At 37.4% G+C, this 26,393-nt stretch overlaps 3 protein-coding genes across 7 annotated transcripts in view; 1 reads left to right on the top strand and 2 right to left on the bottom strand.

Annotated features, from left to right (window-relative positions):
* Positions 1-9,643, bottom strand: part of LOC138128852 (probable sulfoacetate transporter SauU) — a 19,369-nt gene extending 9,726 nt beyond the window's left edge. The window contains exon 1 of the mRNA XM_069045062.1: positions 9,502-9,643. The gene's annotated coding sequence lies outside the window, so the exon portion shown is untranslated. The remainder of the gene's footprint in view (positions 1-9,501) is intronic.
* LOC138128847 (UNC93-like protein) lies at positions 3,745-26,393 on the top strand. Of its 5 annotated transcripts, none has more exons than XM_069045051.1 (7): positions 3,745-3,900; positions 9,367-9,707; positions 10,779-11,614; positions 19,039-19,450; positions 20,728-20,857; positions 20,907-21,044; positions 22,924-26,393. In XM_069045051.1, exons 2-7 carry the CDS (start codon positions 9,480-9,482, stop codon positions 22,992-22,994), a joined length of 1,815 nt encoding a protein of 604 aa, XP_068901152.1. In that variant the 5' UTR covers positions 3,745-3,900; positions 9,367-9,479; the 3' UTR covers positions 22,995-26,393. The 5 variants fall into 5 exon arrangements, with proteins under 5 accessions (XP_068901152.1, XP_068901148.1, XP_068901149.1 ...); XM_069045047.1 differs by lacking the exon at positions 22,924-26,393 and adding an exon at positions 21,407-21,970; XM_069045048.1 differs by lacking the exons at positions 3,745-3,900; positions 22,924-26,393 and adding exons at positions 3,952-4,155; positions 21,407-21,970.
* inaE (inactivation no afterpotential E) overlaps positions 21,913-26,393 on the bottom strand; it is a 28,014-nt gene continuing 23,533 nt past the window's right edge. Inside the window, exon 11 of the mRNA XM_069045046.1 lies at positions 21,913-22,608. Coding sequence (XP_068901147.1) covers positions 22,111-22,608 — 498 coding nt within the window. The 3' untranslated portion in view covers positions 21,913-22,110. The remainder of the gene's footprint in view (positions 22,609-26,393) is intronic.

The following is a 26,393-nucleotide window of genomic DNA, read 5'->3' as shown; positions in this document are numbered from 1 at the left end:
AAGGTGCTACGAATTTGTTTGTCACAACCGCTCTTGACCATAAATTTTTCGAAACACTGTGTCGAACAACTTTCAATGTCATTTCACCACAACCACGAGATTAAATAAACCATCAAGTTCCCGATCTGTTGAAATGTCACAAATTAGCGTTAGCGAAAAACAAAAAAAATCGTCTCGGTCAAAACCGAATTCCACCTAACGAGCACACATTTCTCGAATTGGATTTTCCTTTCACATACATTTCCGCCCAAAGGCTTTCAGTGTTGCTTCGCCCAGGCCATTATTTCGAATTGAATTAATTAAACAGTATCGCACCCACACCTGCCTTTTTAAAAGAGCTAATATTTGAAATTCGTGAAGAATCTCGCTTTGCACACAAAACTACTTTCAAGGTCTGGGACAGGTCGCCGTTAACATGTATTTATTATCAAATTCCTGATGAATGTCATAAAAGTGTTTAAGTAGAATTGCGTTTTTGTCCTATCGATTTTATAGGCGATAGTTCGCGGAGCGAGCTAGGCTCGTCGAATTCCAGATGCACCGTTGAGGACCAATCCGGAGCCTTGATTTCTCCAATATTTCCTATTAGCAGTTTAAAACGGTTTGATCCCGCTAGGGATGCGTCCACTTGAGGCGTAGAATGGTCCAAGGCTCGAAAACACTTCATTATTTAATCGGGATTTTCCCTGAATTGCCATTTAAATAATAAGTTGATGGACCCCGTGGAAAAATCACTCAATCGTGACACGGTAATGTGGATTTGTCAAAAAAATATGGAAAGATTTCGTTAATTTGTTGCGTGGGAGCGACCAGATTTTTCCCCTTTCAAAATACGTGCCTAACATGCGGACCCATCAAAATAAACATATTGTAGTTTCAATTTCGTTGTAGGTCGTAAAATTTTATTGGATATTATGAGCGATTAACGGGCACAATGGTTGGGTTTGAAAAGGTTGGGAAGCGGCACGTGCCGTTTGCCGTGCAATGCAAATATACCAAATGTACAATACAACCCTGCTTAAAATATTACCTGCTAGTGGTAAACTAGGATTTATAAGCCCCGCAAAATCTTTAACTTAAAGTACCATAAAATTTTACGACCTACAACCAAATTGAAACTACAGTAACATGTTGCTGAGTTTCCCGCGATGTCTGAGTATTCTTCTATTGCAAACTAGTAAAACTGACAACAATGCACTAGACATTGACGTTATTTATAACTTCAAACTTAGAAAGACGTAACCTAATTCAACAGACAGCTTTACTACTAAATTTCCATGGCCTCCCATTATGCCAAAACAACATGAATGCATTTTATGAATTTTATCTGATTTCTGTTTTACTTTATAATTTTTCTGTATTCCAAATTTAATTTCTTTTTACTGTTCATTTTTAGTTTCATAACCTAACATTTTGTCGGTGTTACGTCAGATATGTCAAATAAACCAACAAAACATACAGCGTGATGAAAAAGAACTGTTTGAGTTGGCAGTACTGATTTTTACTTTGAAATGGTATAACTGGAGTAACTTCCGGTTGTTGACCACTTCACACTGACAGTTGCCAGTTCAAGTTGTTTCTTTGTACTATTGATACATAACCTACAATTTTGTCGCTGTTGATATCACGTCAAATATCTGTCAAAAGACGTATCCGGTTGCAGTATTGCAAACAGCCGAATAACAAAATGCTCTTAATTGTATTGCCAACTTAAACAGTCCTTTTTGATCACCCGGTTGCAGTGTTGCCAATAGCAGAATAAAAAATGTTCTTAACAGTCTTTCTTGATCACCGTGGAGGAGCCTGGATTTCTCCAATATTATCGATTTAAAATTGCAAACCTGATGGTCTCGTCACGGTTTGACCCCACCAGGGATGGGTCACTTGAGGCGTAGACTGGTTCAAGGCTCGAAAACACTTCGATCATTGTTCAATCGGGATTTTCCCCGAATTGCCATTTTAATTGATGAATCCCGTGGAAAAATCACTCGATCGTGACACCGTAATGTGGATTTGTCGAAAAAATATGGAAAGATTTCGTTAATTTGTTGCGTGAGAGCGACGCGATTTTTCCCCCTTTCAAAATACGTTTTTGCAGTTTTCATCGGCGTACATTTCCAGGTCTTCATCTCGCATACAAAAATGGTGAATAATAGTTGTTTATAGATGTCTGTTTACGATCCGAATAACAATCAGAATAAAATCAGTCAAGTGGTATTGATAGAATTTGTCGGTGTTTACGTTGTCGGCCTTTCAGCAGAATTGAATAAGAAGTGTTATGAAACCGTTCACAGTTCGTCTGCAAATTTTCCTCGATTATTATATGTTTGTCTGGTGCAACGGGATTGCGACGGCAATTACGAATTCTATTGAATTATTAAAACGTGACTAGCACATTATTATAATAAATTATTTCAATTCTCGTTCAATACTACAAAGTGTCCATAAAAGAACGTAGGTATATCAAGAGTCCTGTGGAATTGTGAGGCTCTACTAATTTATTTATTATACATAACCTCTGTTTATCTATTTGGTACCACAATATGCTACAGAGCGGCAAAAATCAAATGTGCACAGGACTCTTGACATACCTACGTTCTTTTATAGACACTTGGTATGAAGTTTGAAAAAACACGTAAATTATGACTCATTTGTGCACATTTAATTGCACTCAGTATTTGTTATGTTACAACGTTCTCTCCATAAAATGATTTATTTTTTTAACGTTGGACACACTGTTTGATTTCCGTCACTAAAGTGCCTGACATGCGGGCCTATCAAAATGAACATAACATGTTGCTGACTTTCCCGCAATGTCTCAGTATTCTTCTATTGCAAACGAGTAAAAGTGACAACAGTGCACTAGACATTGACGCTATTTATAACCTCAAACTTAGAAAAACATTACCTAATGTCAAATTAAATGCAAATTTCCATGGTCTCCCATTATGTCAAAACAACGTAAATGCATTTTGTCGGTGTTACGTCAGATATCTGTCAAAAAAACCAACAAAACATATATGGTTGCAGTGTTGCCAACAGCAGAATAAAAATGTTCCTAATTGTGTTGCCAACTCAAAGAGCCCTTCTTGATCACTTTGTAGGCAGCGAAGACGACACCTCAGAGGAAAATGTCAAAGATCTAACAAGTCCTCACTTGGAGATTCGTTAGTCAGTTCAGTTCTTGTTTTAATAGGGTAAAATATGCAGCGTTTGATATAAGAGGCATCCACCCTCTTGCACTTTGTATTCCCTCCCCCACTTTATTGCTCCACTACAACATCAGAAACTTGTTGTACCTGACCTGTATATCTAAACAAGTCCTTTATTATTCGCTCCGTAAATTAGCTTTCTCCCTCATCCCCCGTTCGAAAAACAAACTATCGAAGGGACGCTCTTTTGTGTCACCGCCCCTCCCCGTTGTTTGTCTTTTGTTTTTTTTTTCCCTTTTGTTTACTCCGCTAATCCCTTGTCACACATCAAGCCATCATCTTTCTTAATAACCGTTCCGCTCCACCAGAACCCCGTCCCCGTCACCCTCCCCACGTCCGAATTTTTCCGTCGTTTACGACGCCCCACCCCGACAGTGTCGAAAAAACAAGCCGACATTATCGGTATCCCCAGCAAGTAAATGTTGTGGGGGGCAGGTATTCGCCGCCCTCGACGCTTCGGTATCGATCAGACGTGGAGCGTCGCACACCCCATCTGGCCATGAACCAGATACAACCCAACCCTGACACCCTCGCTAGATACGCCGCGATCGCCGTTCCTCGTGTTCCCATCTCGCGCTGCCACCGACAACAACCTGGTCGTCGTCGTATATCGTGAAATGTGCCTGAACCTGGTGGACTAGTGGTGGTCCGGGAGGAGACAGCGACGCTTCGCCCCTGCTATGGTCAGGTGAGAGTTGGGTGTTGATGGTGCGAGTCGCGGTCGGGCCCCGGTCGAGGGGGTTTTTTCGCGGGGCGTTTGCCCCTAATTAGGAATCGACGGACAGCTGACGGTTAAATATGGCGCTAGTTAATTTGGGGGTGGGATTGATGGCAATTTCACCCCTCGGTGTGGCCGTAACGATGAGTAAATAAAGAATGGAGGAACAAGTTGTTAACGAGCTCGAGTACGCTGCACTGTTTGTGTAGTGAGACAATTTTTCTGGTAAATGCTACCGCTTTGTTAACCTTCTGATAATATGTATTTCAATTATGCCGACAAAAAAAAAGACAAATGCAATTTCCTGTTTTGCTACTTGCTTTTTAATGCAACTAAATTCAATTATTGTTAATGTGAAATTAAAATGAATAATTTTATTGCAGCAACTCATTAAGTTACCATAATTATCTTATTCCATTTCGTTCGATCAGAGAAGAACAAACTTTGAACACGTTTTGTAATTTTATTTAAAAACAAATTGAAAAATGCTCGTCAAACATAAAGATTTATTTGTCTTTTTACATAAAATAGCATCAACGTTAGAATCCGAAAATATTTATTTATTTGTGTTTAGTTAATTTATGTTTTTTTAATAAATTTATTCAATTAATATAACAGCAATTAATTCCCTACAATTTTACCTTCGTACTAGCAAGAATTCTATTGAAATAAAAAGACAAAATGTAATTTGTTTATCCACTTACTTTCAGTCTTGCACACGCTATTTCTTTGTTTAATAAATCTATTGATAATGAAATATAAACAAATATTCCTTAAACGTGATTTACTAAATATACAACATGAACAAACGAACAAAATTACAACAATTGATAAAAAAGAAGAGAGTTTAAAGGAGTTCTCTGACGGCAACAAAAAAATGTTCACTTTGGAATCTTTTAAAACAAAACAAGACCAGACACATAAATAATAAAAATAAGGTAGAATTATTGAAAAAACAAGATGAAGTAGAGGAAAACTAAAAAATATAATCTGTCCTCTTCACAATCCAGATTTTAATCCCGTTGAACTTTTAAGAAATGAGCTGGGAAGAGAATTAGGCACCTAATAGTAGATAGATTATATCATTAAGAGTAGAAATGAGTTTTTTTTGTGCTAAGCCCAGGGATTGAAGACCGAGGCGAAGTCGAGGTCACAACTGGGCGAAGCACAAAAAGACGTTCTACTTTGAACGATATACAGGTCGGGCATCGGTTACGCGCACGCGAGAAATCGCGACTTCCAATTGAATAAAATTGTTGAAATTGTTCACACTTACCTGGGTATTTTTTGATACTTTTTCACTTACAAATAATGCCAAAAAAAAAAAAAGTCAAATTCTGATTTTATACTAACCCACCCAGACACTTCCTATAGCTATTTATGCAACGAGTTGCAAAATGAGCGTCTTTTTTGCACTAGACATGACAATTGGACCACTCGTTGACACTCGTGGTCCAACATGTCGTGTGCAAAAAAATAGCCATTTCCCTACGTGTTTCATACAAGATTTTTTCTAATTTAGTTACGAAAAGCACACATTCTGATTAAAATCCTGTTTAAATCTGCTATTTCAATAATTTTCCGGGATAAAAAAAAATGAAAAAAAAATTACTAATATCGGGGAGTTGCTATGGGAATAATGTTGGTTGTTTCGTACACAATAAAAATAGTTTGCTGTCAGATATTTTAACACTAGTGATAATATAATGTCACTTTTTTCACTAGTTATTAAATGAAGCACGTTTGACAACTAAAATGACATCACAATAGTTGCTTTTCGCAACTAAATTAGAAAATAATTATTTACGAAATCAGCGGACAAAACACCAATTAGATTTTGAATTAAACGGAATTTTACATTTTTTAACTTTGAAAATTATTTTTATTTATGACCTGCTACTTGTGCTGTCGAAATTTAGGTAACAATGGGAACTGTCAATTTTATGGCAAACAGGCTTCACAACGGTTGGCTACTAGTGAATGATCCTTTTGTTGGCAAATTATACCATTTTGCCATAAATCACGCATCTGGTTTGCGTTTAAATAAAAAACCAAGTCAAAATTTGTAATTGTGACATCAGGGTTTGATGCGCTAATAGGTACAGATTCATTTAGTGTAAAAAATGTTTAGGTAAATTAACAGTTAATATCAGAAAAGTAACAAAACTGTTTGGACGCTCCAAGAAAAATTACGAATTCAAAAACTATAAACAACACCTTTAATTCTTGTCTTGTCATGCTAATTGCTAGTTGGAAATAAAACATTCTAAATGCTTTTATCTGCAAGCACCAAAAACAAAATATGTACACTGAAATTTTCTCTTCAGTCTTTACAGATCTACGGTTTAAGCGAATGGATTTTTCTGTAATTATTTTAAATAATTTTGTAAGTCACAAAAATAATGTATGATGTAAATCATCCCACTTATTCTCTGTTGGATTTAGGTTTGGACCACAAACTGACTATACCAATATATTATATAAAATAAATAATTTATACATGAATAACTTGCAAATTTAAAAGGTGTCAAGGTCTACAAAAGTGGTGTCATCGCAAACTTAAAAAACTTTATTATCGTTAGAAAAAAAGTTTGTTGCTATGGGTGTGGCCACAGAAAATTGCATATTCAACGTAAAAACTAACCAAACAATCGCTTTTTCACTGGATGCAGTTGTAAAGATATCGTGTGCAGAAGTTTTTAATTATTTCTCTTATTTTTTTCTTCACTTATACTAAAGTATTCATATTGCATTACGTAGTGGCCTTACGCAATAAGAAAAAATGAAATATGTAACATTTAACTATTGCGGTTAACCAACGCATTTGTTTTCAGTTACACATGTGGATACATGTGTAGATTTTTTAGAATAAACTATATTTATTTTGAAGAAAAATCAAAATATTTCTGTAACTATCGCAAATATCGCGCGTTCAAATGATATCCTGGGCTGGGAAGGCGTTGGAAACCGTCAATTGTTGTGCTTTTTTAAAGCGTAGATTAATTGGAGCATGTTGACAGCTAACCTAAAATTTTGAGCCAAAAAATCTTTCTTATGTTTTACATCAAAAATACGTAACGATTCCTATTCTCGAAGCAAATATCTAAGGGCATCCTTTGCTGAAAACAAACATGTTCAATTATCTCCCGATTAAACATAAACAAATGTCATTCGTGTCAAACGGCGGGAAATTCAAACTTTACACTGTTCTAAACGTTTTAATTTTTCCAACGCCTACTCAGCCCAGGATTTCATTTGAACGCGCGGTACAACTTGAAGAAACAGTTCTAAAACCATTATCTAAACACTTTGTTGTGATAAAATTGACAAGTATTGCCTCAAACTACACAATATAAGGTCGCTACATAATAAAACACTTAGCAGACATATTATTTCATAATGAATACCACTCTGTTGTCTCAGTTTTTGTTTTATTAGATATTCAAAATTCAATTCGTTCTTTGTCCGTTTCACACCACCAACGATCTAAATAGAGCGCGACAAAGTCGGAAAGTGCAAGTGTTCTAACACTAAAACGTCCACAAGTGCACGCTCGAGAGGTCAAGAGGGCGCAGTTCTGCATTCTTAACGGTGGTGTATTTCTAACGAGCATGACCGTGATCCACTTCCTAGATCCCTTTTACAGCATCCGTTCCAATTACCACAATTCCAGACGCTCGCTGAATTAACAAACCGAAGAAAAACAATGATACACTCCATACGTAATTGAAATGCAAATGCAGCATGCGTACATGTTGTGATAGGTTGGAAAAAGGCTCGCGTCCTTCCGTTCCGACGATTGATCATGTCCAGGATGCAATCTCAGAGGAGACAGGTCAAGTTTCGGTGAACGCAATTTACCTTGGTGGAACGAAAAGGAAAGTCAATGTCAATGATCTTAATCATGTGTGCCGTGTCTCCGCCGGTCTTGCATCCGGAAGTGGTCCCGAGCAAAAATTGTGACAGTCGACTGTTGGGGTGATCACCGAAATCTTCACAACATTTTGACAACTCCCGAGGGTGAAATCCCGTCGTTTCCACCACGGTCCGTGACGCGGACACCACACCCGCACACGCCTCTACACCCAAGGCCACCGCACATGTTCTAATTATGTTCCAGGGAAAAAACGCTCGTTTTTAGAAAGTAACGATGAATTATTCATGTCGAGGGGCAAGTGCGTATCAACCGAATGCGAGTCTCTGCGGCCCCGATCGGGGTCAATCTTTGACAGATCGGTTAGAACCGTCGTGATTTTTTTTTTTTGGTGTTTTACGTGGCCCGCGACGTCGTCAGTCTTAACATGATGAATTGGTAATTTATTTAAATGCTTCTCGCTGTTTTTTCCCTGGCCTTGTCTTATCTCGTTGCGTGCTCGCTGCAACAGCTACCGAAGGGGCACAGTTCCAGATGATTCGACCCAAAGAAAAGAATTCAAACTGGTAGGATGGGAAAACCCGAGGAGAAAGAGAGAAATTCAGAGAACAGAATGTAATTATAGGCTGGCCTACGCCAGACGTAAATACCCGCAGTTATAGCTGCGGCAGAAAACATTTTTTGCGAAGGAGACAACATGACTATCCCAACAAAAATTATGCACAGAGGAGAGACATTTGAAACCATTTTTTTTAATCTAAATAACTTAATACAACATGTGGCGACAACAATTAGTATGACAGAATTCCTACAAAAACGCGGAAGTTTAAATTCCTTAATTAATGGATCGAGTTTTTTCTCGTAGCAACTATACGTATCACTTAAACTGTGATTTTTTTAATCATGATTATTTAATAATTTATCATTTTAATTAATTTGCAAGTCACAATAGAAGACAAAAAAACCGATTTCGACTAATTGTGAAAACTCGAAAATATTTTAATTCTTCTCCTGCGGTAATACATATCATTTAGTGATCGTACAGATTCAAGGTCTTTGCGATGCTCATTTGCGAATTAATCTCGTATTAATCACTGTTGAAGTTTTGATTATTCCACGCCGCAATTAAACCGGTCGATAATTGCTATCAGGTGTTAAGACATTGTCTTTGCTAGACTTGGGTGCACTACATGTCAAAAAGAATTGTCTGAAACAGAAAACGCACTCTAGATAGGTAGAGATGGTTTCAAAGTTTGTTCTGTCAAAGATGTCTTTTGTTTGAGTGAAAGGATGAATTGGTAATTAGCTACGTGACCATTGTTGTGATTAATTTGTCAGATATATCTCGGTATGAAATGATCTTAGGTTCAAGGTGATCGGCTGTTGTTAACATAAAAATGAAATACCGCAGCTCGTACCCAAGAATAACCGCGACAATCACCGATGCTCGCAAAAACGCCAAGAATCTGATTGTAATTATTGATAATTTTAGAGGTTTTCTTTGTTTTGTGAAAATCGCTTCGCTAGAATGCACTGAACTGGGAGGGGTTACTTTGTTGCAGAGCACACGACGATGCGCTTAAGGTAGCGGCGACAAAACGGCACCTCGGTCCAGCAACAAATCAAAAGATAAAGTGAAACTCGTGATAATCATGTGACAAATAAACCCGCCAACATGGGTAGCTTGCCGAACTTACATGAACTAGGAAAGGACGGACAAGACGGCCCATCTCCGTATCGGCCGGGGCCGGCACTGGGTCACCTTTGCGGCGGTGCAAACTCGACGTTGTCCCAAGCGGAGAAGTCCAAAATATTGCACCGGTACTCGGGCCATGCGAGGATAACCAAAGCGAGGAGCAACGGACACGACTCCAAGATCGTGTACGACGACTTCATGCTGGAGGTAATGCAGGGGGTTCAGGAAAAATGGGGTTAAGAAGTTGGGACGTACCTTGAAAAACAGCGGAGTCGCTTGCTGCAACCCTTAAAACATGACTCAACGTTGTTGCACTTAAAATTGGGAATTGGCAAAAAATCTCCGAGAAAAATTTTACCAAAATGTCAAATGTCAATTATTGCCGCCAGCTCCAATGTCGCCAACATTGTTGAGGGAGACTGTTTGTGAATGTGTTTAAAGTCTAATTGTTTAATGGAGTCTCAAACAGTTGTTCTTAGTGTTGTATCAGACAATGTAAAGGTTGTTAATAATATTTGTTTGGCAAAGCGAGAATTTAAAAATAAAATAAGACAACAATTTGTTTTTGAGTTTTGACTGCTTTATTCTGACGTCACAGGCGATATTGCCAACTCACCGCGGTAGATACAACCCCAAAATTATTATTAAATTGTAAATCTATTGCTAAATACATACTTTCTCGTTAAAATAGTGTTTTAACACTGCTGCACTACTAAATTAATTGATAAATTGGAAATTGTGCTTAAAAAATGGCACCAAAACTCATCCCAACAATTGCCAGTACTACCAACCATATGCATGACGCCAGCTGATCCAAATTTGATAAAATTTTATTTCTTAAGTAGTTTCTTCAAGTATTGTTTTAAATGCCAGTTAAAATATCATACAACAATGCGAGAAAACAATTTATTTCGCTCTTCGTCTTTAGGTGCAATATTGGCGCTGGTGCAGGGTTGCCAATTCATCACAGTGAATTTGTTTAAAAATGTTTGGATGGGTAAAGAGACCACAGACATCGTAATAATTACAAAAGAAATGTGATTTTCGTGTAAAATTGTGAAGAATTGGGACAATGACCAAGTGTTGTGGATTTGGACGTGAGGACAGGACCGGCTCAGCCCAAAATGTTACATTTATGTCTAGCACCTGCAGCCAAACAAACTTCCTAAATTGTAAACAGATTAGTGGATTTTCGTTATGTTAAGGTAGTTGTTGTGTACATGTCGTGGTCTGCGCCCCTGACCTGACCTGACCTGACCTAACCTCACTTTGTTGCAGCACATGGCGACCTATTCGCCCATTTCCAACCGGTCGACCAGGAACCTGGCCCACGCAATCCGACGAAGAGACTCGATGAACAGCTCGATAGGGGCGACCTCCGTCCGCCGCTTGATCGCGGTGGTGCGCTCCAACACCCAGCACAACCACCAAGCCCGCCAAGGCCCTCCGTACTCGCGCCGCCTCCTCCTGTCGAACCTCGCGATCCTGTGCGTCTCCCATTTAATAATCACTGCCGCCTTCTTGCCTTTCCTCGCCCTCCAGACGAGCGTGTCGGTGTGGACGATGCCTCTAGGGCACCACCTCGTGCCAATCAACATCAACATCGGGTCGCTGCTGATGGCCGTGGTCCACTTGTTCGCCGCCCTCTCGTCGATCCTGGGCCCCTCTCTGGTGCAGAAGCTGGGGACGAACGCTGTTTTTCTCTGTTCGTACCTCGGCTTCGCCGTCTTCTACGTGTCGCACCTCTGCCCGTCGCTCTACCTGCTCCTGCCCGCGTCGGTGGCGCTGGGGGTGGCTTTGGGGCCGCTGGTCTCGTCGCAGATGACCTTCCTGATGACGCTCTCGGCCAAGATCAGCTACATGTTTTCGGAGGAGGACGACGATTCGAAGGCGATCAGGAGGACGTGTATCATCAGGAGGCTGGCGAGGGCCTTCCAGGCCGCCCACGACTTCGGCTTGATCGTGGGGTCGGTGCTGTCCGCCCTCCTCATCACCTACACCGTCAACATGACCAACCAAGAGTACGGCGACATCTTCGACAACTCGACGGCGACGGTGGCCAAGAACCACACCGAAACTTGCGCCAACTCCACTCTGGAGACGAATTGTACAAGGTGAGCCGAAATTCTAAAGAATCAGGAAAACTGATCGCATCAACGCACGGTTGATCACTCGGAAGTGTTCAAGGTGAAACGACACGAACACAGCCAAAGAAGACTTTTTTACTCGTATTTTTATTAAAGAGTCATCCAAGTGTTGAAAAAGATTATTGTTGCGCAACTTGCCCAAAAATAAATCGTTGACAGTGTAAGGTCAAGTCAACGAAAGCGATCCGGTTAATTCGCGATTCCGCATGACCACTCTGTACACTTTTTTTCATGAAAATAAAAAAGTGTTAATTAAAACGGCATCATCTGATCATTAAGACAATTTGTAGTTAGTCCAGATGGTGGTGACGCTGCTCGACGAAACGTGTCGAATCTCATTATTTTTTGTTATCATTTGTTGTTTTTGCGAATTAATTGTTCGGGAATCGGTTTTTCAAAGGAAAGATGATTTATCGAAATATAACAATGATGTGGTCGGCCTTCTTTCATTAATTAAATTATGCTTCGGCAATTTGCGCTTATTAAAGAAAATACATATTTGTACAGTTTTTTGTATTGTCTCTGGTGTGACTCACTTGTATTTTTAACAACGGTGCTACTGTGGAAAGCTTCACTCTAGCAAAAATTACATTTTATTGCTTACGTTCTGCTTCACCACACACCCAGTGACAGGGCATTCAGGCCGGACGTATTTATCGTTAGGTAGGTATATTATGTATTATCCAGTAATGATAAAATTTGTTAGAAATATGTATGTATTAAGTGCAAGTGAACGATTTTTAAATTTTACTGCAAAACATAACGCAGTGAAAAATACTAAAAAGTCTTGTTGTTCAGTGTAGGTACCATTGGTAGCCCTGCAGAACAATTCGCGCCACTTGTAACCTTAGGCGCACTTTATTTATTTAGTGCATTGATCTTATCCAAGCGGATTTTCGGTACAAGCATTTTTAATTGTTATAAACTGTTGCTGAAATAATTGATTCTTCGAAGATGAATGATATGATAAATTTTTAGGAGGCGTTCTGCTTTTTATCGCGTAGCGTGTCTCCGTGTCTGTCAAAAAACGGCAAATCTGCCGAAGAATTTTCAATTTTATATTGTTGGCCGTTTTTGAAAATTATCATAAATAATTACATGAGTATTTGTAAAATTATCAAAAATGAGACACATTTTTGACGGAAACGAGATCTTGTTGCCTAGTAACAACCCGAGCCCCCGAGCGTGAAACGCGAGGGTTGTTACGTCTGGCAACACGATCGAGTCGAATTGCAGATAATTTTACAAAAATACGAATGTAATTCGAATGATTATTGCTCGAATAACACATTATTGATATTAAATTCTTCGTATTCTTTAGCATATTATCGTCTGAAGCTCCATCGATATTAGATAACGAACTACAACCAAAGCGTGACAATTTTGACACTTTCAAAAAAATTTATGAAGCGTTGTCATGATACGTGAACGGGGATAATTACAACGGTAAGTACCTCTCTTCCGGTTTTGTTATCAACTAATGTTGATTTCATTGGAGAACGTGATCAAAATGACGTGACTCGATTGGTCTATTTGAAATGAGGGTAATAATAAGACAAATTCAACTTAAAAAATAGTATATTATATATTGAGGGAGAGAAATGCATGATTTTTTCTAAGGTGCAGTTTGTAGCCAGAGGGCGAAGCCCGAGGGCTACAAAGCACCGAGGGAAAAATGAGCATTCTCTCCAGAAGTATATATACTATTTTTTTCACGGTAGGGAGTAGAAACAGCACAAAAATCTCAAATTTTAAGAATAAAAAAATGATGACAAATGAGTTGTCATCTTTCGATGAATTTAATGGAATTAGTAGTTGCCTTGACAACACAATTAGATTTTTGTCACAACAGTCAAAAAAAATGAAAACTCCCATTAGATTTTTGTCACAACTGTCAAAAAAATGAAAACTCCCTAGGGAGCAAATATTTGCAAATATTTGCTCCCTAGGGAGAAAATGCTCTACTTCTGTCACGATGTTGACATCCGAAAAGTTGATTTCTACTCCCGATCGTGAAAAAAAAAACATTTTGTTGGCTTGGAAAATGTTGTCATTGATGATTAATTGCCAAGCAACATTTTGTACACCCTTTAAAGTCTGTCAAAATTGGGCGCGCTTTATTAGAAACGTCAAATTGTGAAAATTTATTGAAAATACTCTAAAAATAGACTACAGCGGCAGAAATTTCAATATTGTTGAAAAAGGAAAAAATTTTTGCCTATGGAGAGTGTCGTAAGAAATTCAATGACACAGTTCGTTTTCTCGTGGAACACTATCCAAATGTAGGCTTTACAAAATGTAAGGTTAAGAGAGTCGTCAATTTATTTGAAGACACAGGAAGCGTACGTGAACTAAATTACTTTGCTAAAATATCCCGATCATGTGTTTTAGTCCTTTATGGAAGAATTAAAGCATCCAGTATAATAAATTACGTCCAAATGTTGTCTTTAACTTTGTAAGTGTTTGTAAGGTTAGCAAGATAAACGTCAATTATGTCACCTGCGCTTCTGCGAAAAGGGATGACCAAAATTCTGCAAAATTGCGCGTTTGTTTCATAAGCGTCTACGTTTTTGCATTTGCAGCCACGTTTAACACAGTTTTTTTGCTTTTTTCTTGCAAACCAGACGTCTTTCAAGGACGAGTTTTTCCCTACAGCATTTTTTATTGACGATCAATTTTTTATGTAAATCTTAATTGATTCAACATTTTAAAAAGGCATGTAAAAATTACATTTTTAAGACTTGGATGATTGCATTAATGGGATTTTATTCTTCACCGTCTAAAATATCTGCATTTTAAATTTCACAAAAATCCGCTGGAAAATAACTGAGTTATTAGGCTTGAAAGTCTTAACTGAGACACCCTGTATAGCAAGCGTTTTTTAAAACTTTTACGCAGTGAAAATGGACTTTTTGTGTCAATATGACGTTTAGTAACAGTGGCGTATCAGCGTGTAAGTAATTAAAACTGCTTTGTTAATTAAACAATTGTTTTATTATACACAATAAATAAAAATCCAAACTTTAACAAACTGAAAACTTACAATTTAACAAATAGGTACAAGAATAACTTTTTGCAAATGAATATTTGGTGAAGGCCCCTTGTTTATTAATAACGTTTTGTAACCGTCGGTTCATTGATAACACTACGCCAATGATTTTTTACAAAATTACAATAGAAAAATAATGATGTAAACTGTTCCGTGGCCGCAACTGTGCAACTATAGTTAAGAAAGTCATTTTTTTTTCATGATTTTGCTTAATAGTGAACACTTTAAGTCATGTTTGTACGAAATTCAAGAAAATGTACATATTTTTGGAAAAAATTAATTTGATTTCATATAGCGTTAGGGGGAATGGAAGAACATTTTTGAGGGAGGCATAAACGATAAGTGAAATTGTAGTTGTCATTTTACATACGTTATTTAACATAGAATTTAAAAATATACAGGCTGTGGCACAACTCACGTCTCAGAGGAAACTGACTTGTGCCGACAGCAATAACATTACAGGAACGATTGATTTTTTTTTCTTATCTGCTTTTGTAAGCATATCAAATCCACCAATCCCGTTAATCAAGCGCGGAAAAACTAGGGAAGAACAGAACAATGAGGGAATTGCTTGGTTTCCAAAAATACTATAATTCTACTCGAAATATCTGGTCGACTGTATTTTATTGTCAAATTTGGCACATCATTGCACTGTCAAAAATTTAGGTTAAGAATAATGTCAATAAATTTAATAAAAGTTGTCATCGTATAGCCCGCAATTATTAATACCAATTTATTATTGGGCGGAAGTCGTAAAGCAAACAACAAATCGTGGTTCTAAAAAGAACCGAGTTTAATAGAACAAAAGCAAATATGTAATAACAAAGCGAAACAAACAAAATTCAAAGAAAGAAGAATTAAAGGAGATGCTCAAAATGTCCACCATTCATTTCGAGACATAGTTGTGCACGCCGTAGTAAGTTTAATTTAGAGACCCTGACCATTTCAGGTGTAATTGTTCCAAAAGCTTCTTGCAATCTGTTTCGAAGATCCTCCTCGTTATGAATGGTGGGTCGGTTGTAAACAACGTTTTTCACGTGCCCCCATAAGAAAAAAGTAGTAAGTAGGTCCCGTCAGAACACATCAATTTTTTAAGGAATCTACCCTGTTTTTCAAAGTACTTTTTTTTTAAGTTAAAAATTTAAGAAATTTAGCTTGTTTTTCCAAAGGTACCCTTTTTAAAAAAGTCAACATTTTAAAGAAAATACCGTGTTTTTTTCCAAACGTGAATACGGTTTCGTCCAAACAAATTCCCCTTTTAAAAACACTTAAAATCTGTCTTTTTGCCTTGTTTTTTAAAGGTAGACTTTTTTCCTGTTAGACCCTCTCAGCACACATAATTTTTTTAGCAAATGTACCCTGTTTTTCAAGGTAATTTTTTAATAAAGTTAAAATTTTAAGAAATTTGCCCTGTTTATCAAAGGCACCCGTTTTAAAAAAGTCAAAATTTTAAGGAATCTACCCTGTTTTTCCAAAGGCGAATACGATTTCGGTCAAACTAATTCACCTTTTAAAAACACTTAAAATTCACCTTTTGTGTCCTGTGTTTAAAGGGATATTTAAAAAATATTTTCAAGTGCAAGTTTAACTGGTTGTAAATAATAAAGATAAAATAAACCTGGCAACACTGCACAAATTTCGCTTTAGAAAATGTCAATTTTGCGCCATGCGCAAAACGATGACAGTCTGTGATGACAGTATTAATTCACCTATTCAAGGGAAGAAGGCAATGGTGGAAAAAAGATAGAAGATATAAAATTCCCAATGTTAAAATAAGACAGATGATTGCGCAGGAGTCGGGTTGGAAAGCGTTATTAACCTCTTTTTGTATATCGCGCGCTGTCACTGCTTAGAAGTGGCTAAAGCTACATTACACTCATTTACAGCTGAATGTCGGTTATTGAGGTTAAAAAAAGAGAAAATATTAGTTAATTCTATATATCTATGTTAATTCTTTAAAATGCTTATCATGGTTGCGAATTCCTGTGTACCTGGTTGAAAAATATGATTTAAATAAACATAACTAACACAATACAAAATATAACATAACCACAAATAATATAAACTCATTTTCGTCGTCAACCACAACACCAAACAATAAAATAGTGTGGTCTAAAGAATCGAAACCACAAGTGTGGAAACAATAACATAACCAACAAACAAATTCAAACTTGCTTGCTTCAAACCTTGAAACGTTAAATATTACTAAAAATTGCACCAAAAATGTTAGTAACTTCTGACAATTGCGCATGTAGGGAAAAGCATTTTACGCACATTGGAACTTTTTCGGGCTACCTACAGTGCATGTAAACCTTAATGGCATGTAAACCTTAATGTTAAATAAATTTTTAATATTGCGTTTTAACTATCTAGAGTAAGAATTGTTTAATATTTGTCAGTCTTGGTGTTTTGTTTTCGCGCTTGGTTTTTGTTATATAAGGTAGGTAGGTACCTATGTGTAAGTCGTAGTTGCTTTTTTAGTATAGGTTATGTTTTAGTGCAAGTATAATCTAAGGTGCAAGTACATTTTCTCAGCATGGCGATTGTGCCTTGCCCAAAAACATGGAAGCTGCCCTTAGCACCAGGATACTTTCCGGAGGAAGAGGAGATCCATCACCAAGTTCAAGTGTGCTTTTTTTCCCGATTATTGCCTGGAATAAGTATAAGACAGATTAAACCAATATATGGCAAGGAACGCCCATGTTGCTCCTGGGAAATTATCTGCTACTTCGAAGGTCCTGTGAACAATGGATTAGCAAACCATATATATCAGATAGTTCAAAGTAATAAATATGTTAATGTTACATTTGGGGATATAAACTTTCACAGTTATCGCTACTTTTCTGTTATATATAATGTTAACTGTGACTGTAATCCCGCGGATTTTTAATTTGATGTGACTACATATATCATTTTTTTTGATAATGAATTATAAACTGAGTACTGTTACTAATTAGAAATACCTACAACTGTTGGTTTTAGCCTAAGTAATATAATATGAATTAAATATTTTTTTCTAAATAATAACTGGTTCAAATTCAATTTTACCTCCCCTTTATTTGTCTCCCTCCACCACCCGGCGGCACGGCAATTTTACCGGAGTACATACACATCAAAACTGCTAGAACATACTCCTTTTTGACACCGTGAATTATGATTATGTTGAAACAGCGTATTAGAAAATGAAATAAGTATATCTGGTCTAATGCTATTATATTGAAACTTCAAATTTGAAACAGACAGAACAGGGTTTTCAAAATACAAATTTCACTGTTTTCATACTGTTTGACGACCCTGTATAACCGCACATCGGTGTCATCTTATTCCATATTTAAGAATTCTCGAAAAATATGACCAGAACATTATAATACTGGTTTCTGAATTTCAATACATATTTGCATATTATATTCAAATTTTGTTTTAGATTCTTTGATAAAATACCAATCGCTGGAATTATCATTTGCAAAATCATAATCTTATATAAATTCTGGCGTGTTATGTTTAGTTCAAATTGCACTGGTCAACTTTGAATTTGTTTCTTCGATGAATGTATTTTTTTTGCCATTCAACGTGGAGACGCTGCAAGCATTCGGGGCACTTTTCCAGATTCCGCAATATTATCGGAAATTTTTGTATTATAAAACAAAAATGTTATGTAATTATGTTATTAATATAAAGTTCCTCCATTTTTTTCTTAATATTGTTTTATCACCCAGGTTTAGAAAGTAAGGTTAAAAAAATAATTCGCTCTAATTTAGAATTTATGCGATATTATGTTTCCGTATGAATTCGACGTTCGAGATAGGAATAAAAACAAACTTTCCTTTATTATGGTATCACTAACCCGTGAGAATTTGATCTTGAAGTACTTGAAAGCTGGGCCTCTCGAATTATGGCCTTGAGAAAGTTTTTTGCAAATCCCAATTTCATATTATACAGACGCGGTAGCAGAATATTTCTAGGTTCAAATAAAGGATTATTTTGGACATTTTTCAGTCCAGGACAGAGTGCTTTTCTTTTCAAAATCCTTTAATCCTTCGTTTAATCGTAGTTAGCAGGCACAGGAAACATTTTGGCGGTTAACCAGTGTTATTAGAGCTTGGAATAGCATTGTGCATTAATAAAAAGTGTTGGATCAAAAATGTTCAATTTCAGTTTTTTTCTAGAAGTCATTGCGACAACTTTTAACTTGATTTAAATTTCTGCAACAATTTTTTGTTTGTTTGTTTTGAAACTGTCTTGTTTGTTTTTTTTCAGACTCTAGTCTTTGTGCTTTTTAAGCCTTTTGGAATAAACACTCAATTTTTGTTTTAAAAGAACTTCAAGTGAACATTTCTTTCAGAGAGAAATTTCCCATCTCCTCTTACAACATCTACGACTACAACGCCTTCCTCGACGACATCTTCGACACCTTCGAGGGCACGAGACTGTGCGGGGCCCAAGCCTGCCCGCCCAACTTCCTCCTCCACTTCAACATGTCCGAAGAGGGCTACTTCCACGTCTTGCCCAAGAACACCTCGACCGTCCTGGCCGTGGTGTACGCCGGCCTGTGCTTGGTGGCGGCGATGACGAGCGCCGCCGGTCTCGACCGGATCCGCATGTACGTCTACCAGGACCCCTTGGAGCGTCCGGAGGGCCTGGCCGCCCTACGCGCCGTCAGGGAGTCGTTCCGCGACGTCCGACTCCAGATGGCGGCGCCTCTCGCCCTCTTCATCGGCTTCGAGCAGGCGTTCATGTACGCCGACTTCAGCAAGGTCGGTCCCGAGATTCTGCTCTTAATTAAATTCCTATTTTTCTCCAATAATAATCTTCCATTTCGTACGGTTCGGCGAGCGTGGTGTGTGAACGGTTTTATTATTGCCTTTTTTTCGATTTTTGCACAAAAACATTATTAAGCCTCGCTAATTGGTAATTAGAGGTGTGGGCAGCGGCCTCGACTTTTACTAAAAATGCAACGGAATCGACGGAAAATTTGCATGAAATTATTATTATCGATACGGGCGCCAGATTTCGTACCAGTCCGCCCCTGTGAATTTGACAATTCACTTTCAGGAATTCTATTTGTACGCATCATTAAGACACGATTTGCTTAATATTTGCATAGATAAGTTAATGTAGACAATTAGGTCTTAATTATCTTTATCCCAGCCACGCCATACGAAAATTTAAACACCATGAAGGCCTCATCGACTTTTTGTTGTAATTAAACGAACTGGGTGTGGCCTTGAATATTCACGACAATTTGGTTCAGATTTTCAAAAAAAAAGTACACACTTCATAAACAGAAGAAAAAAGAGGAAGAATCCATATTATCGAAAAAAGGAAATTAAAAACATACCTAAACATAACCTCAATGACGCAGGTCGCACGACAAGGTTGTGTAATGATAAAACTCGTGTATTGTTTCTAAAAAACGAAAGGAAATTGTTCCAATACAAATTACGTGACAAGGCATTAAGGAAACTTACCTTTTTAATAATCAATTTTAATTAAATTTTAAAATAATAAAAATATCACTTGTGCCAACTGTAAAATTTAAAAAAAAAAATATTAACTACCGACGAATTATGTATTTTTAAATAATTTGCTAAAGAATCCTCCAACTTGTTACATTATATTAAACAAATTATTTAGCCGATCAGGTCCTATCTGATCTGACCTGACCTGACTTGACACAATTAACCTAACCAAAAGATTTTCCGAATAATTGGCACCATTGTTTGAAATTGCATTCAAAAAATTGTGTAAAATGAGTAAAAAAGTAATCAAAATGTGCTTAATTGATCCCAGATTATTAAAAAACAGCAAATGTGTTTTAATTTGGGAAGTGGAACGACCAAAAACGTTTTATAAGCAACAAAATGACAAATTCATCGATCGTTGAGTAAGTGAGGTTATGTTTACACCGCCAACAATGCGTTTTTCTGTAATAAAAAGAATGCTCTCCCAAGTTTCTCTTAATAGTTCAACGTATTGTTCTTGCGAATTTTCCCAAACTAGAACTCGACTAAATTTATGCCATTTCTTCTAGTCTTACGTCGTCTGCACTTTGGGCATCCACAGGCTAAACTTGGTGTTTTTATCGATGGGCCTCTTACAATCCATCGCGGCGTGCACCTTGAGCATGCTTCTGAGGAGTATCAGACGGTACTACGTCGTCGGTAGGTTAAAAACACTCGTCCAGTTTTTCCCCTTTGAAAGCCATTTTAGCCGTAGGGTTCACCTTCCACGCCTGCCTGTTGATGGTCCTGATCCTGTGGAAACCCATCGAGGACGACCCCGCCCTCTTCTACGTAATCTCTGCCGCTTGGGGCGTCTGCAACGCCATCTGGGAGATGCTTAATTTCAGTAAGTAATCGTGATTTATCGATCGATTAAGGCGGTGATCCGGATCTCATTGACATTGCGGACAGGTGTTCGTTTTTCTCGGACTCATTGTATTACAATTAATTGCCTCAACCTCCGATTGATCTTTCGGCTATTAATAGTTAGTCATTATTGCGATGCGAATTGGTCTTTTTCATCGATTTTTTGCCCAAATTATCTGATTATGAGACGTAATGACAAGTGACTAACAAGCTGGAACCGCAAAAAAGTCGACATTTAGAATTCTTGCCGGCACGAATCGTACCCGAGCTGGATCCTTGCGGGACACCAGAAATGTCAATTTTGTTCGCGTGACTCGTCCAAACTCTCGCTTCATGTTCTAGCTCTTCTGACCGGGTTGTACAGCGACAATTGGGAATCGGCGTTCGCCAACTCGGCTTTCTTCCGTTTCTTAGGTCTGAGCATTGCCTTCGCCTTCCACGGCGTCCTCTGCAACTACTACAAACTGTACGCTTTGGGGTTCTTTCTGGTGGCGGCGGTCGTACCCTTCGCTTGGCTCGAAGTGCGTCTGGAGAACATGCGCAAAGTCAAAAATATCATCAGATTATGACCTAAACTGAACATTTGGTGATTGTTCACTGTCTCTTCACATATCATCCGCATCCGACACCTGTTGACTAATCATCGCTTTTGGTAAACTCTGTTCGACCTAAAAGTGGGGATCTGTTGGAAACTTCAGTCGAGTTTCCAGTGTGGTCCCCATTTTTGGGAGGAACGGAGTATGATCTTGACGTAGACGTTCTGTGATGTTTGTATATAACTAAAAGAGGTTGTTATGACACCTGGTGTATGTATATAACGTTGTTTACTTCCACAAATAAAATCTGAATGAGAAAGAAAACTGTAATGTTATATTTAAATTTAATAAATACACATCTTGTACATAATAGTCTACTGTACATTCTTGGACCCTACTAATTGCTCGGGTATAAGACATGAATCTTGTGTTAAAGACAATTAGGCTGACGCCGCACTTCGTAGAAGGCGTCTGGAACAGATTGGTCGAGGCAACCACAAAAAACAGGCACTACACACTACTCTCCCCCTTGACCGTCATCTCGACGGGGTAAACGTACTTCTTCCGTCTCACGAAATTCGGGGACGTCCTTTCACTGCTGGCGTTAAGACCACTCAACAGAGGCAACGCCTCAGTCCTGGAAAAGCACTCTTCTTCGCTGTTGCGCCTCTTCACGCACAGGATGGTCTTGGGGAGCGGCGCCTCCGAGACGACTCTCGTCGCCGCCGGCCGAGTCGACGTGTCGGCGCTCTTGTGCTTGCGACCCTTGAAGATGTGCCAGTGTTTGCGAGGGCTGTAGTTGCCGCCGATGGCGCTGGTGTCGATGTTGATCACTTGCGGGTTGAAAGTGACGTTCTTGGTGTCGGAAGGGGTGCGACAGACGCTGCCCGAGTCCACGCTGTTCGGTTTGGAAGTGTCGGAGTTGCGGCTGACGAACTGGAGGGAACGGTGCTCTTCGTCCAGGTTGAGGTCGATGGCGAAGTTCGAGATCAGGTCAGGGTCGAGCTCCTGCACAAACAAAATGAGATAAAGAGCGGAGACAATCTTTCTGGAAACACAAATATTTAGACAGTTGGGTTTTTTTGGGCTTTGAGTTTGTGAAATTTGAATTTGCAGTTGGTACCGCAACACAACGCTGCAATTAATGACACCTCGTTGGTTTTATTGTTTACTTGGTTTGCCAAAATCAATTAATTTCATTAGGTGTTATTTCTACAAATCAAAGAAAAAATTTCAAGTTAAGTATTGTGTTCCAGCGTGTTGTTTGGTAACTTTTTTTTCTTTTGTTATTGCCATCAAAAACCAAAGAAACGTTTTTTCCAGACCATGAAGCATTTGATGTAATCCATTTGGGGCAAATATCAACAAAAAATCAAAGACAAGAAGTAAACTAAAAACTTAGGTGAGAATGTTAATATTTGATAATTATTATCGACGGTCAAATATTATTGAAATGGCGTTAGTGACCTTGCCGCCGCTTAAGTGTTCTGTAAATGCACGAATTTGCCTTTTTGACTTTTTATGTATCCCAGGGAATCAAAACAGCACGAAATAAATTTGGTTAAAAAACCCATTTTATATCTGACATTTCAAAATTTGACATTTTATTTTAAAAATCAAGGAACAACTTGATCGTAACTAAGGAAACAAAACTTAGACAAGTGAATCTCAATAAATAAACAGCGCCATTACTGTGTCAGTGTTGTGTAATTTTTCCAAAAAAGAGTGTAAAAAACGCGCAAATGGAGTCATTAAATAGTAATTTTACACTTTTCAACAAGTTGAGTGATGAAATTGACGAAAAAACGGAAGATACGATCCCTCAGAATACTATTCATTCCAAGGCTTATGCAATGAAGCAGTTTCGTGGATTTTGTGTGGAAAGGTAGATTTGCGACATTTCATTATACTCGTAGTTCCTTTAATAATTACTAAATTTCTTGACTTATTTCAATTTTTGATATTACTTCCTTTAGAAATAATTTCCAGAAGTTACCACTGCTATTAGAAAAATTTCTGTGAAGTCAAGATTTGATTGGCAGGTAAGTCGAAAATACTCAAATTTGATTGGGTGAATGCATAAAATGCGATTTTCTCTAGAACGGCATGGGGTAGAATTTGTAGGTAAATATTCCTGTTCATCGGATTTTTCACTTTCTTCCAAAAGACCTGGTTAAGATATTTTTAAAATTTTTGTCATATGCCGTAGAGGAGAACAGAAAATAATGAAATAATAATGTGTAAAGATAAAAAAAAATCAAAGACAAGAAGTAAACTTAGGTGAGAACGCTAATATTTGATAATTATTGTCGACGGTCAAATATGTACCTACAAAAGGTAACGTGCTTTAAAAAAAAATTGTGGTTTAGCAGGCTGTGGTTGTCTCTCTCTCTCTTACAAACGCAGGTCGTCTTTTTAGTTGGTATAATTTATAATTTCCTTCAGAACTATAACCTCACTTTGATTTTATTGTAAATGAAATCATTAATTAAAATTAAAACCACCATGTAATACCACGAAACCAGAAAAACTGTCGTTGATTGGTTCTGAGAGAACTGTTTTTTGCAAAAGAAATAATTCGCACAACTGTTTGTTCGTTGAATAAATGACGTTTGACATCTCCGGTTCAACAGCTACCGAAGCTACGTCGTACGTTACTGGAAACAAAAGCATAGTACACCAGGCCACTTGACCACAAATTTTCTTGGACATTATGAATTATTCAGAAGATAAAACAGAACAAATTTTTATTATATAAGTTTAAATATTTGGCATTAATTAATGAAAATTGAAATTGATTACATAACTTTTAAAACACGCGTGTTGTTGACAGATTTGATCTAATTTCAATCTGACAAGTAAGTTCGTACAAATCTATCTAAGATTCGACTTTTGGTTTTCATGGTCAAGTGGGTTACCAGATTTTGTTTATCATACGATAACAATACGCGAGTGTCTAAATATTCTATGCAGTAAACAATTGCAGCGTTAAAAATAGCTATGAAAAGAAATAAGTGTGTAATCGTAATCGATATAAATATAAATGTATTTCGATGCAAAATACATCATTTTTATTTCAATAAATGAGTACGATTCATCAAGAAGCTAGATTTTTTACTCAGATAACATCAGAAATGTTCAGTATTTAAATTAACTTAAAACAGGTAATACGACTTCCAGAAACGTTAGTCCTGTATACTCGTTCTAGTAGTTGTAAAAATGCCGTTTTTGGGAATATTTTCCAATAAAGATTCTGAAAGCGAGTTATTAACCTTTAGTATGGCCCACTTCTATTTCATTCATGGATTCTGTGATTTTCCAGACATGAATTATTCAAATTTATTAATCATTCTGTCTTTCTGATACTAATCTGTTCAGTTAGTACTACAATTTTTTTTTTTGGGAATTACCAGTATTTAGCGATTAGTTATATATCATTGTTTTTTCGTTACAGTATACAATGAATGAATTTCAGCAAGCTTAGAAACGGTTTTGATTTGAGAGCGGTTCCTATGTGAGTGAGCCACGATTCACCATCAACACGTAGATCGCTAACCTATTTCACAACCCAATCATGTGTAAAAGAAACTTATGTAACTCAAGCTGCACGTTTTCAGTACCTACGTTTGTTTTTCACACCCGCTCTTGACCCCTTTGAAACGCACTGGACATGCTAACTCTAGAACTATGCAAATGCTCTCGTGATTAAAATATTCTCAACTATTTTCATAATTAGGAAAAATTTTAATAATTTATACACAATCATGCTCGTCCAAGGATGGAATCTCATCGATAAAGTCTGAAAGCTCTAAACTAGACCCTGAATCCTCTTTCGATTGTTTAGTATCGGGTGTTCATTTAAATTTCTCCTCGATGTTGGCGTTGAAGTGTCGATTGTGAACGCACCACGGATTACAGATCACGGAGCAGGTGTTTAAATCTAACCTCACTTTTTGCATTGTTTGTATTTTGCAGACTGACGACTGTCCGAATGGTGCGTTCACAATCGACTCTTCAACGCCAACTATGAGGAGAAAATTATGTGAACACCTGATATTTATTTTGATTTATTTGTCCGGTTATTTTTTTACAACGGAATAAATTCGCTCTCGGCTTAAATAACTTTATTCTACACCCTCCCACTCCAGGTGCTTATTTTACTTTATAATGTTTAATTTTTTTGTCTTATCTAATTATACTCGTACTACTTTGTAGCCACTCGTTTAACTTCATTATACAACGCTGTTTAATTAGTGTTAATTAATTTATTGTAACGCTGTCGCATGGAAACTGCTGTTCAAGAATAAATTTTTTCTACTTCCTTCTCTAAAGTGTCACATTTTGCACTGACAAATAGTGTACAAAACGTCACTTTAAAAACGATTGTTCATTAGTCACAACTTGGTGTCCATTCGGGCGTTTTCGGGATATTAAACACGCTCGAAGTTTCTTTAAACACGGCTTGAATTTTTTGGACATATTTAGCTCTAGATCAAGTTGGTATTTTGACGTTTATCAGTTTCGCATCCGGCGTGAAAGAAAACGTCATTGCAGTGGAATAATTCGTTGTATTTTTCAAATATGGACCTGAAGCCACCAACAGTTTGTATCCTGAGAAATATATATATTCCTATTTGGTATGTCCATTTAGTTTGTATGTTTAAATTAACGTTTAATAAAAAAGTCGCTTGTTTCGTTTGTGTGTTCCATTTGTTAATTTGGTCGTAGAAAAAGTATAGTATTCAACTGGTTTATAAACTTCTCTAGACACTTGTTTATTAAACACTCGCCCC

The sequence above is a fragment of the Tenebrio molitor genome, chromosome 4 (genome assembly GCF_963966145.1).
Source record: "Tenebrio molitor chromosome 4, icTenMoli1.1, whole genome shotgun sequence".
Taxonomy (NCBI): domain Eukaryota; kingdom Metazoa; phylum Arthropoda; class Insecta; order Coleoptera; family Tenebrionidae; genus Tenebrio; species Tenebrio molitor.
This window is presented reverse-complemented; position numbering and strand designations above follow the sequence as displayed.

Excerpts from the sequence above, each read along its gene's own strand:
- LOC138128847 (XM_069045047.1), top strand. The coding sequence starts at position 9,480 with ATGGGTAGCTTGCCGAACTTACATGAACTAGGAAAGGACGGACAAGAC. Across the intron at positions 11,615-19,038 it reads CTGGAGACGAATTGTACAAG|AGAGAAATTTCCCATCTCCT; the intron begins GTGAGCCGAAAT and ends CATTTCTTTCAG. Across the intron at positions 19,451-20,727 it reads TGTACGCCGACTTCAGCAAG|TCTTACGTCGTCTGCACTTT; the intron begins GTCGGTCCCGAG and ends CATTTCTTCTAG.